This window comes from Ctenopharyngodon idella, chromosome 13 (assembly GCF_019924925.1).
Source record: "Ctenopharyngodon idella isolate HZGC_01 chromosome 13, HZGC01, whole genome shotgun sequence".
Lineage (NCBI taxonomy): Eukaryota > Metazoa > Chordata > Actinopteri > Cypriniformes > Xenocyprididae > Ctenopharyngodon > Ctenopharyngodon idella.
The window spans coordinates 29574823-29587548 of NC_067232.1; the positions used below are offsets into that span (position 1 = coordinate 29574823).

At 38.4% G+C, this 12726-nt stretch overlaps 2 protein-coding genes across 4 annotated transcripts in view; one reads left to right on the plus strand and one right to left on the minus strand.

The window, feature by feature from the left end:
• The window catches only part of LOC127524512 (GTPase IMAP family member 7-like), a 55917-nt gene that overhangs the window by 25695 nt on the left and 17496 nt on the right, over window positions 1–12726 (minus strand). The gene's annotated exons all lie outside the window — the stretch shown is intronic.
• Window positions 771–12074, plus strand: LOC127524509 (calponin homology domain-containing protein DDB_G0272472-like). The gene is made up of 9 exons (XM_051916050.1): window positions 771–1022; window positions 4235–4262; window positions 4421–4744; window positions 4907–4939; window positions 7163–7221; window positions 7468–7528; window positions 8774–8890; window positions 9121–9765; window positions 9981–12074. The coding sequence occupies exons 2-9, from the start codon at window positions 4244–4246 to the stop codon at window positions 10778–10780; spliced, it is 2058 nt and encodes a 685-aa protein (XP_051772010.1). The 5' UTR covers window positions 771–1022; window positions 4235–4243; the 3' UTR covers window positions 10781–12074.

Here is a 12726-nt window from a genome sequence, read left to right on the forward strand (position 1 = left end):
TTCAGACCTAGATACTATTACTGTTACTCCACTAGGTCTGAAATATATTGTTCGCTGCAAACATGATGATCTTAAATTTATTAATTATTAATTTACTATTAATAAATGTGTAAAGTTGCATAAAATGGAAATACGCAATAAAGAAATCTAACTACGTTACCTCAGATGGTTGAATGGTTGGATTCCACAACTGGTAAAATAAAACATATATAAGACAAAACAACATTTACTGTAGGAGCCATATTTACTGGTGACTTAATTTAAAAAACTGTTCTATCGCGCTTCTGATTTGGCAGTGAAATTCGCCGATTTTGGGTGCGTAAGATGTGAAGGATTCTGTGGGCCAGTTAGTATTTTCAGCCCATAATGGCGGACGCGGTACCGGGGCGCCATCTAGTGGCTGTTACCCAAAAAATATCAAAGTGTCGCCTCTTGGGTTCTAAGCTCTTTGGCATTAATGCGGCCCAGCCTACGAGTCCGCACTTTCGTGACGTAACGTTGCTTTGACTGTCGGGAAGAAGTCTGCAAAAGTGCGCATCGCGGGCGCATATCGGCCGCAAAGGGGGCGCTCGCGAGCACCCCTGTAGCCTAAAATTGACAAATGGGACACTATATGGTCTCGTGGACTTAACGGACACGCGCACGCGGCAGCCATTGTTAGTCCACAAGACCGAAAGTGCATAGAAGTGTGCAATTTGGGACAGGGCCTGAAAGTCCATGATAATGAAACTAAACTGAACAGACATGTGACAGAGTCAACCACAAGCTGACACAGTGCAGCCACATGATCTTTTTTATATTTATCAAAACAGCAGAACAGGTTCTTTCTGCCTCACTGCAGACAGCATTCTTCAAACACTCTTTGACCTTATAAAATCATTTGCTTATAATAGAATTGCTTATAACATTTGTTTTAACAAGAAAATGTGGAAAAATTTCACACTATCCACAGCTGGACTAATCGAGTGACAACTTTAGGTGTGACAATTTACCAGAGCAGGTTTTTGAGAAGAACAGTGAAGGTAAGTGGAAACAGTACCATACGAATGCATGTTTATTGCTTAAAAAAAAAAAAACTGAAAATACTAATATAGAACAGCTTCTGGAAATGGTTTAATTACACTTCAGTTAGAGTTTTAAGGCAACTGATATGAATTACATTGTGAATGAGCACTATAAATCGATTGTCAAATACTGACACAGATTAGGACTCAGCCATATAATAGCTATTATGCAAAATTCACTTTTACATGCTGTTTGAACATAAGTGTGTGTTGGCAGTGTGTGAACACAACCACCCTATAATGATAAAAATCAACCCACCCATAAATCATAAGCAGTGTCATTGTATGAGGAGCAGGTGAAGGTTATTTCATGCGATACAGTAGGTTTATTTACCATGTATATACTTATTTAACATCTTTTGTTGTTTTATTAACATTAATGTCAAATATAGGCTACGGTCCCTTTAAGACCGAATCCATGGAGACTGACACACATCCTGTTTTCACCCAAATGTTTACGTCCACTTAAGCCATAACCGACTGTATTTACGTGAGATACTCCACACGATGGACATTTTGACAACTATGTGTGCATTTGACCATTCAGGCGCGAGGAGAACTGATCGCGCGCTGTCTAAGAGACCTGGGATCGCGCGCGCGCGAGGGAGGCTTCTGGTCTGTGTCATTCAGCGCGATCCCGCCTTCACTAATCGATAACTATGGGAAGTTAAACGCACCAAATGTAGGACGAGACAGCGCGGTTTTACAGAGCTCGCGCCGCGCTGACATGTCATCTGCGCGGTTCAATTGAACGAGTCGTCAGTGCAGCGCGGACGCGCTTGCGCCACTGAACGGACAGCGCGGCGCGAATCACATTACTGCTCTGCAGAAGTTCAGCTGGTTTTCTCTTTACAGGATAATGAAGATAAAGAGAATAAAATTATACATTTCTTTTGCTTATTATCTTTAATAGTGTAGTAGTAGACTACATGTAAACAAACTGTATTGTTCCTTAGGCTATACGATTGCATGCTTAAATAAGCCTATATGGTGAAAAAATACTATAGTAAATACTGTATGTTTTTGAACCATATTTATTGTATCATACTGCATATATTATAGAATTTACAACACTTTGTTAATTAATGTTACAGCATACTGTAGTATTAACTACAGTGAACTGATAAACTGTAATAAATAGCTACTGTAGGCCTAGTATACTATAGTTTATACCACAGTAAACTGTAGTGTATATTGTAGTATATTGGATTAAATATTAATATTTGGATTAAATAAATGCAGCCTTGGTGAGCAAAAGAGACTTTTTTAAAAAACATTTTAAAAATCTTACCGATCTTAAACTAGAACGGAAGTGTGTATATATGCATGATATATAGCTATAGGCTTATTTAAGCATGCAATCGTAGCCTAAGGAACAATACACTTTGTGTACATGTAGTCTACTACTAATATGAAAGATAAGCAAAAAAAATTTATAATTTCATTCTCTTTATCTTCATTATCTTTTAAAGGGAAAACCAGCTGAACTTCTGCAGAGCAGTAATGTGATTCGCGCTGCGCTGTTTTAATTGGTCAGCGCCGCGCTGGTGAGATTAGTTCGCGCTGCGCTGTCTGTTCAGCGGCACAAGCATGTCACGTGAGGTATCAGTCTTTGGTATCGGGGGTATTTTTACGAGTACGCGTACAAGTACATGGGCTTGGTATCAGCCCAATACCGATACTGGTATCGGTATCGGTGCATCCCTAGTTGCATGATTTAAAGTATTTCTAGTATGTTTGGTACTTCGTGGTATAATGAAATGTGTTTCTGGGAGTGAATTACAGTGTAAAGCATGCCATTTCCTGTTGCCAGCAGGTGGCGCTATGACTAACTGAATATTGGCATAAGGATGTCTTCAGGCCAGGACTCTTATCACACATGAAGTTTGAGGCAGATCAGACATTGTATGCCTGAGTTACAACAGCTTCCTCTTTCTTCCTTCCTTCCTTCCAGCTTCCTTTTTCAGTGAAATTTGTCAGGCCGCCACAGACACACCCTCCAACGAAAACTCAAGATCTTTGCAATTTAAAGTCTCAAAGGCCTTAAGATTAGACTGACCAAATATGATGTTGATCTGATTAAAGCTCTAGGAGGAGTTTGTTAAAGTACAACATCTGGAAATGGCAAAAACTGCAAAAATTTTGCAGAGAGAACTCAAAATATCTCACTTCCTGTTGGTTTTCAGATTTTGCGCCCAAGGAACTTTTTTGTAGGTATTGGGCTGATACATCTCTCTACCGAATTTCATACTTCTACTTCAAATGTAGCACGAAGGGCGCTTAATTGAAATTTTGTAGGTGGTGCTATTGAGCCATTTTGCCAAACCTAATTCTGAAACCCATATCAGACGTAAATTTTCACCACTTCTGACGCGTGTGCAAAGTTTCATGAGTTTTCGAGCATGTTTGGGCCTTAAAAATGCGATTCATTTCGGAGAAGAAGAATTGCCTGAGCAATTACAATAGGGTCCTCACACCATCGGTGCTCGGGCCCTAATTAAACCAATTGCGTTCATATTCTGGGCTCATCTGCTTTGCTGTACATAGTATGGTTCATTAGTATGATGTGTACTGAGTTTGATCTTTTAATATCACTGTGTTAGTAAGCCACGTTAAGCATTTTAGAATGTCCCGGCATAACACCTGTTAGCAGTTTTGCCCCCTGAATACGTGCGCATCCAGTATTGTTTTTATACAAGAAACCCGTCTATTCTGACTACATTAATGCAAAATCTAAGTTTTGTATTCACAGCTCTCTGTATATTTGTACAAAAGGCTGCACATTCATGTAATTCTGAATTTTGCACAAGTTGAAAGGCATTTGTTTGTGGATAGTAAAACATATCAACATTTATCAAGTTCGTGGATAATTGTGCATGCATTTGTTTAATCATTTTGAGACTAATTTCATCCCATAGAAAACCATCAAATTGAAATGACATGAATTTACATTGGATGGAAAAGGGAGGAGATTTTGCCTTTTCATTTCATAAGCCTACCACATGCCACTGAGTCCTAAATAAATTGACTGATGTTCAGCGAAGAAAAGCAGCTGCTCTACCTACTTCTGAACCCATTTTTAAAGCTCATGTTTGTCTGTGTGTGTGAAACAGAAGAATCAATCGGTCTGAAATCTATTTGCTCTCTATGTGTGTTCTGTTCCTGTTTAGGAGAGAGAAATGGCAGAAACACACAAAAGTAAGTTTTTGTTTTCAGTTATTATTATTAATAATAATAAATGATTCAGTGTGAAGTGTGTCCATGTAAACCTTTTTAATTATAATTTAATTAGAAAAAAAAAAAGGTATATGAGTGTAGGCTATGTGATTCCACTGTTTCTTGCTTTTTCCTCACAGATGAGTTTCAGCTTGTTGGTCCTGAAAAACATCGAGTTCATGTGTCAGTAGGGTCTGAATTCACAGTGCGATGTCACCTGTCTCCTAAAGTCAGTGCTGTTGACATGGAGATCATTTGGTTTAAGGAGACAAACTGTGTGTGTCTCTATAAGAACAAAGAGGTGATTGAGGGGAGGGGATATGAGGGCAGAGTGAGACTGTTCAATAGCAAGAGAGGAAAAATTTCCTTACTCATGAGAGAGTTCAGAGAATTCGATGTTGGAGATTATCTGTGTCAGGTCACCTGTGCAGACAAAACAGAGGAGATAACAGTAGGAGTAAGAGGTGAGTACTTCATAAGTTCATTCTTTATTAGCGCAGTGTGCTCATTAGGAGGAGGTATTATAACAACATTATATACTTTTCAACTTTCATGTTCCCAAAAGTACCATAAAATGAAATTAAGAATAGAGACTTTCATGCTGTTTATTTGTTTATTATTTGCAGAGCTGCAAGCAGAGAGACCAGCAGAATTCCCAGGTGAATACACAATTTCAGTTCATTTCATGATAATTTCATAATTCCAAGGATAATCTGATTGTCATAATGACTAGCATAGGTTTCATATACAACAACTCTCACTGATGTTGCTTTTATAGATATTTCTGAGTTTGTCTGGTCATGTTGATTTTTTTTATGACACTATCCTATTTGCAATGTCACACTCAAATGTCACAAAGTTTGAAAGGAGATTGCAGAGCAAAAATATAAAGTAGTAAAAGTAAGACTCTCCAGACCCAAAACATGTAAAGCAAATCCCAAAACGAAGCAAAAAATGACTGAAACATTAAATATTGCAACAAACATGAACAATGTAGTTGTGAGCCACAATTGACAAATTAAAGCCATATACTTTAGTTGCCATTAGTCCAAAACACTGGTCCTATAGTTACAATTTTACTTCCAAGCCACTTCCCAGATCTGATCATGAAGGACTATTTGTATTGGGACATTAATTATATTTATATGTTTTAGGTAAATGTACTGTAACCTGCATTATTAAATTTATAACGAATTTAAAATATGTAACTCACTCCTAAAATAGTTTAGTTGAGTTAAAAATATAGAACAATGAAAAAACCTATGCATTGTGGTTTATTTTAGGTACTGGTTACAACAAGTAATAAATTTGGTAATTTAAAGGGCACCTATTATACTCTTTTCACAAGATGTAATATGCGTCTCTGGTGTCCCCAGAATGTGTGTGAAGTTTCAGCTCAAAATACCCCACAGATCATTTATTATCCCTAGTGAAAAATAAATATACTTAAAATATATAAAAATATAAAATAAATATAAAAATATACTAACTGAAAATACACTGTAAATGTAGTTATTTCATGCTTCCATCAAGCACAAACTTATTTGCTAGTTGCTGATGAGGAGCTCATCTACCGGGTCCACACTATCCTCGATTCGCAACGGCGGGGCAACCGACTGGAATATCTCATTGACTGGGAAGGTTACGGCCCAGAAGAATGATCCTGGATCGCCCGAGACGATGTGCTAGATCCGTCATTACTCATTCAATTCCACGAAGAACATCCCGACCTTCCTGCTCCCAGAGGTCAAAGTCGTCCCCGTCGTCACACCATCTGGCCATCAAGAGCCGCCCGTGGAGGAGGGGGTACTGTCACAGAGTCAACCACACCATCATTCCATCAGTCAACACCAGATCGTCACACTACACCCACTCGTTCACAATCACCCAAATACTGATTCCCTGCACCTGCACTTCCTCATCAACGCACCCTATATCTACCGTCATCACCTCCACTTCATTGTCTGGTCTCGTTCATGCAACAAAGACACACAGACTACCTACCAGCTTACTCACCTGAGATTGCCGAATCCTGTCATTCTTCTTTTGTCTTCAGTCATCCTCCATCTGGATTCCAGTTCGCCAGCATTCTGCCCTGCTCAGGCAAACCATCGGAGGTTCCAGCTGTCACTCACTGGTTTGAGGAGAGCGAGAGGGCTTGGGACTTTGGAACCAAGTCTGTATTTTTTAAAATGTGACGGTACCAGCATTTCCCACTTGCATTTTGAGCACTGTTGAGCGGATTCTTAAACACCTGTGATTGGCCATTGTGTTCACGCACTCAACAGATGTGTCTGTGATTGGCTACAATGATCAATGCTTCAAAAACATGTTATAGACTTCTTTGATGCTCTTCACCGAGTGCTTACACAGATAGTGTTTGAAAGCAAGCATCTATCAGCGGATCCGTCTATCAGCGGATATATAGTTACAGCATGTTTTTGAAGCGTTGATCATTGTAGCCAATCACAGACATATCTGTTGAGTGCGTGAACACGATGGCCAATCAGAGGTGTTTAAGACTCAACTCAACAACAATCAAAATGCTAGGGGGAAATGCTTGTATAGTCACATTTAAAAAAAAAATACAGACTTGGTTCCAAAGTCCCAAACCCTCTCGCTCTCCTCAAACCAGTGAGTGACAGCTGGAACCTCCGATGGTTTGCCTGAGCAGGGGAACAGAGAAGGTTGGTATCCTAGGGTACACTGGAATGGAGTGAGCCCAGTGGTGGTTTGACGGAGGGAATTCTGGGTGTACTAGTGACAACACTAGTTTTAATTAAACCAATAAAGACCTGCAACCTCTTGATTGGACCAGTCTGTACCAATCAATTTTTAACTTCATTATTACTTTTTTTTTTTTTTTGAACATTTCTCAATAGGTCATCAAATAGATGTTGCGAGAGGTGCACTTGGTATAACCAAAATACAAATGGAAAAGGTAAGAGATGAACTTTACTGAAAAGAGTTATAGGATTGGCCTCGTTTTCCCACATAGTGCTATAGAGTTATATTGTAGTCTATATGTTGAGAGGAGGTTTACTGAACGATTAAAATTGATTATGGCGATCAATTAAGCGGCCTGAGTACAGTCATTCTAGGCATTGGTATACAATACCTAAAGTGTTGAAATGAGATGCAGAGATATGACAGACAGATTTTCAGCCCATTGTGTTCTCTTTTGCAGATAAATAGAGCTTGGACCAAAGAGGAAAGAAAGAAAATGAAGGAATCCATTCTAATGGCAGGTGAATAACTTGATGAAATATAATTTATTTTGCTTTGTTATAATCTGTTACATGAATATGTATTTTGGAACAGGAAATGAAGAAATTTATGAATATGAAGAATAATTTATGAATAAAACTCACCAGCTGGCCCAATGATGGTTTCCAATAGAGTGGGTGAAGGTTTCCTGCGCGTTCTGTCTTTTCAGTGTGGTAATTTTATTCCAATTAACTTTTATCTGACTCCATTTTATCATGACCTCGAATTTAGGTTAGATCGCCAATTGATTATTAGCCATTTATATAACAATTTATCTAGACTTTTGATTATTCTATTTAACATTTTATTCTAATTATGCTTGTCCATTTGAATTCCTATATCACTTAGAGCAGGGGTGTCAAACGGAGTTTAGTTCCAACCCTGCTCCAACAAACATACCTGTAGCTTTCAAATAAGCCTGAAGAACTGGATTAGCTAAATCAGGTGCATTTAACTAGGGTTGGAACTAAACTCTGCAGAGCTGTGGCCCTCCAGGAACTGAGTTTGACACCTGCGACTTAGTCTCGCACCAGCCGGGTATACGGATCTCACAGTCACAAACTCGTCAGTCTTGGTCATTAGACTGAGGCAATTGACTAATACTTTTTAGATGCCACACCATGCTTGCTCATTTCTAAAAGTATGCTATTTAGTCCCCATAAGTTCTGTACATACGTAATTAAGGTAGACTATATCTAACCAGAGGTCATGACCATAGAATAAGCTGACCAATTTAACTCACTCTAATGGTAATTTTATATAATCATGTCCTGGTTTCCCATGCACACTTAGCTAGAATAATATTACAATAATCAGAGGTTGAGGCTCACCCTATTTAGACTGATATAATAACACTCTGTTGTTCTAAACAGAAATTCCATTATTATCCTCTACAGTCTAAGTACACATGACTAATGCCAGTTTGTTAAGTTGAGCTCTAAAACTTCAGTTGGCGTGCCCCAATGCTCCATCTAAGATTTTAGTCCGTTACTAAACTGATCGTAGATTTGTGGTGACATGGAATTAACATAATGTACTAGAGCTAATAATTTCACAGTAAGTCAGAATAAATTCAAATGTAAAATTTTTTTATTGGTCAGGTGAGACAGAGAGTTCAAATGTTAATTTCCAGAAAAGTCTTTTGTTTTCTCAGGGAGTAGCCCTCTCTGGGTCTTAGACAGCTCGGCTATAAGTTAAATATACTTAACTTACAATTTCTTCTCCAGTTCAGTTTCAAGGGATGGATTTTGGACAGGTGGTGGAGGTTCTCCTAAATGATAATGACATAAGAAATAAACTGCAGAAACAACTGGAGGAGGAAAAACAACAGCAGCAAAAATATGGTAAGTGTCTGGATTAAGATAACATTTTTAATTAGAATGTATTTAGTAATTTACTTTAAAGAATAAAATAAGTGGGCCTGTATTCACAAAGATTTTTATATTATCACTTTGAGTTCTCCAAAGAGTTTCTAGCTAAGAATTTTTGTGGGGGGAAATCTTTAAAAATCATTTCTTTGTTTTAATTTGTCATTTTCCTGTTATTTAATCATAATTTAAATTTTGTTTCCAAGTGAGTGGAGAAGTCTCTACTTCAGTGTCTCCAGTGACGGTTCCTAATCCAAGTGGAGATGATGCTCAGGTCTTACAGCTGCTGAAGAAGATTGACAAAATGGTTGCAGGAAACAACAGCAGTGAGATCTACTTAGACTTTTTACAGATAGAGAAAATAATTGAGAAAGAAATAAAGAAATTCAAAGAAAGACAGCAGAGAGAAATTAGAGAGAAACTAGAGAGAAAAATACAAGAGGCATTGCACAGATTCACAGATAAAATCAAGAGTCTAGAGGAAAAGATATCTCAGAATGCAAAAAGAATTACTGAGCTTGAAAGAAAAATGAAAGAAGAAAGAGATGAAGCAAAAATTAAGGAGCTAGAGAGAGAGCTGGAGAGAGAGAAACAGAAAAGGCAGAGAACTGAGGAGAATCTTAGAGAATACACTGAAAAGTGGGAGAAGGAGAGGGCTGAAATGGAAGTGAGACAGCAACAGAAAATGGAGAAGATCATGATGTACTTAAGAGAGATCCTTCCTCAAATCATAAATATTGTTTGTAATTGGAAACTTTCAAAGACTCTGTCACAGAGTGTAGAAATGCAAGAAATGTTGGACTTGACAGCACCAAAAAGGAGAAGAAATAGCATGGATGTACCTCCAGTGGGTAAGTAACATCATAAATGTATAGATTATCACATGTAGAATATAAACAGGACAAATGAAAAAAAAAAAACTAAAAATGAAAATAATAAAATATACAGCATATATTGCTGTATACAAAATATACAGTAAGATGCTAAAATAGAATAAGATGGATTATCTTAACATGTTTGTGTCTCAAATTTTTCCTAATCAGCAATATTTAAATTCCTTTTCTAGTGAGTGCAGAAAGCTCCATTCCAAACTCTCCAGTGTTGGCTCCTGGATCAGAACTCAGGCTGGTTCTTATGGGGAGGTCTGGATCTGAGACGAGTGCAGCAGGAAACATGGTTCTAGGCAGAGAGGAGAGGATCCATAGTGGAACATCTACAGAGAGCCAGCAGATTGAGAGCAGACAGGGGGAGGTGGCTGGGAGGAAGGTGACTGTGGTCGAAACGTCTGACTGGTTCTGCTCGGGACTCTCTCTGGATGAGCTGAGACAGGATGTTGAACTCTGTGTCCGTCTGTCTGCTCCAGGACCCCACGCCTTCCTCCTAGTTATACCAGTGAAAGAGTCTGCTGGAGAGGAGAGAGAGATACTGGAGAAAATGGAAGAGATCTTTGGAGAAAGGTGTTGGAGGAACACCATGGTCCTTATCACGGTTACTGATGAAGAACAAGAGAAGAACATTGAAAAGTTTGTCCAATCAGGCCATCAGGAGTTCCAGAGACTTATAGAGAAATGTGGGAACAGGTTTCATTGTCTGAACATTAATCAGAGTGGAGATGATTCTCAGGTCTCACAGCTGCTGGAGAAGATTGACAAGATGATGGCAGGAAACACAGAGAGATTCTACAGCAGTGATATCTACCTGCTTAAATCTCAGATTCAAGAGATGGAGATAAAGCTCAGGAGGGAGAAAGAAGAGAGTGATACACTTCACAGACGAAATGAGGAAATGGAAAGGGAGATACAAATATTGATACAGAATCTCGCAGAGTTCAAACCAATTCAAGATTCAAAGTGTATTATTTCCTGATTGTATACTCCTGTACTGACCATAGCATAAAAAATATATATATAATGAGAAGAAGATACTTATTAAACCCAAACCCTTTTCCTGAGGAACACATAATATGGACTTTGAGTCAGTTTTTGCTATGGTTGGAATGGCCCAGCTACAACTAGAAGTTGAAGTCACTAGATATAACCTACTAACTTTCAACAAGATACAACTAGAGAGACCACAGGAATTAGGGAAGAGCTGAAAAGACTATAATTAATGAATATGCAGAATAGACTTGTGTAGCAGTGGCAGAGGGAGGAGTGTGTGTAACAGTGGGAATAGACTGTTGGCCATTTAACATGTTTAGTGGATAGAAGAAGGCTGTGATAAAATTACTAACACCAGTTATAATAATACTGATGCAGCACAGTAAGAATTATTATTAAGCACATTAACACCTATTTACTGAGTAATGGAGTATTTATAAGAGATTATGATTCAGATATTATCATAACAGTGTCTGTGTGCTCAATTGATATTATTAAAGGGTACATATCACACACAGTTTCTGCCAATCTCATGTTAATCTTGAGTACATATAGAGTAGTAGTGCATTCTTCATATCTCTGAAAAGTCTTTAGTTTTATCATATTTATAAAAGATACATACGCTGTACCGAGTCTTTCCGAAAACAGCCGAGCTCCTGGAGGCGTGTCCTGTGAGCGGAGCTAAAGAGTCACAAGAACGCGCAGCTTTTGTGTAGAGATCATCTGCAAGCTATGAATGGTCAGCTAAACAACTGTATTTAAACACACACAATACACCATCACATTATCCCTGGATAACTTTTGAATCACTGTAATGAATATAGCGTATAGTGAATGATGAATAATGAATTTATGAATTCACTACGTTCGTGTTGTTTACATTATATGCACTTAGGCGCCTATTGCCAACAAAACAGACATTTGAAGCAGTTTTACTCTCCACCTCATGACTGGGATCATTATGACTGTTACCGCTCCATCTTTCAGTTTCAAACGATCTGTAAATCCAGCGTTGAACTGGGCCTTGTTTATGAAACCATAAGCACCGATCCTGAGGACTCGAGCAGCCACGGAAAAACACCAGATATTCTTCATTCATTTTAACCAATAAAAAAAGTGATTGCAACTACCAGACATGACTTTATCCTTATTTTGATAGTTAATTTAAGGCAGTTTCTATGGTTATTTTAATGACAAATATCAAGAGTGCATCGATGTAATGCATGAGCACAAAACTCTCAGCTCTACTTAACACTGGGTTCTTTGGGAAGCAAGGTTATCTTTCCCTCACAACCAAAAACACACTTCTTTGGTGACATTGTTGATTTCATGGTCTAAAAACAAAGTGACAAATCTTTCTCGAGCAAGTCCTGTGCAGCGCTGCCGACGACTCCTTAACCTGAACGAAGTGCGTTGATGGGCGTGCTCTTGCTCTCTCGCTCTGGTCGATGTGTGTGCGCATGCTCTTCCGGAAGAAGTGCCTGTACAAGGAATTCTGCCCTTTATTACATAATAAAGGGCCATACTCGAGAAAAAACTTTCCGAAACATGTAGGAAATCACACGTGACCTTTCCAACATGATTACGTAATGCGTGGAGCATCACAGAGCAGTGCAAGATGAGCATTTGTGGTTAAAAAGTATATAATTTTTTTTTTTTTTTTTTAGAAAATGAGCGATGGTTTCTCTAGATAAGACTCTTATTCCTCGTCTAGGATCACGTAGAGCTCTTTGAAGCTGCACTGAAACTGACATTTGGACCTTCAACCCGTTGAACCCCAGTGAAGTCCACTATATGGAGAAAAATCCTGGAATGTTCTCCTCAAAAACCCTCATTTCTTCTCAACTGAAGAAAGAAAGACAAACATCTTGGATGACATTGGGGTGAGTAAATCATCAGGAAGTTTTCATTCAGAAGTGAACTAATCCTTTA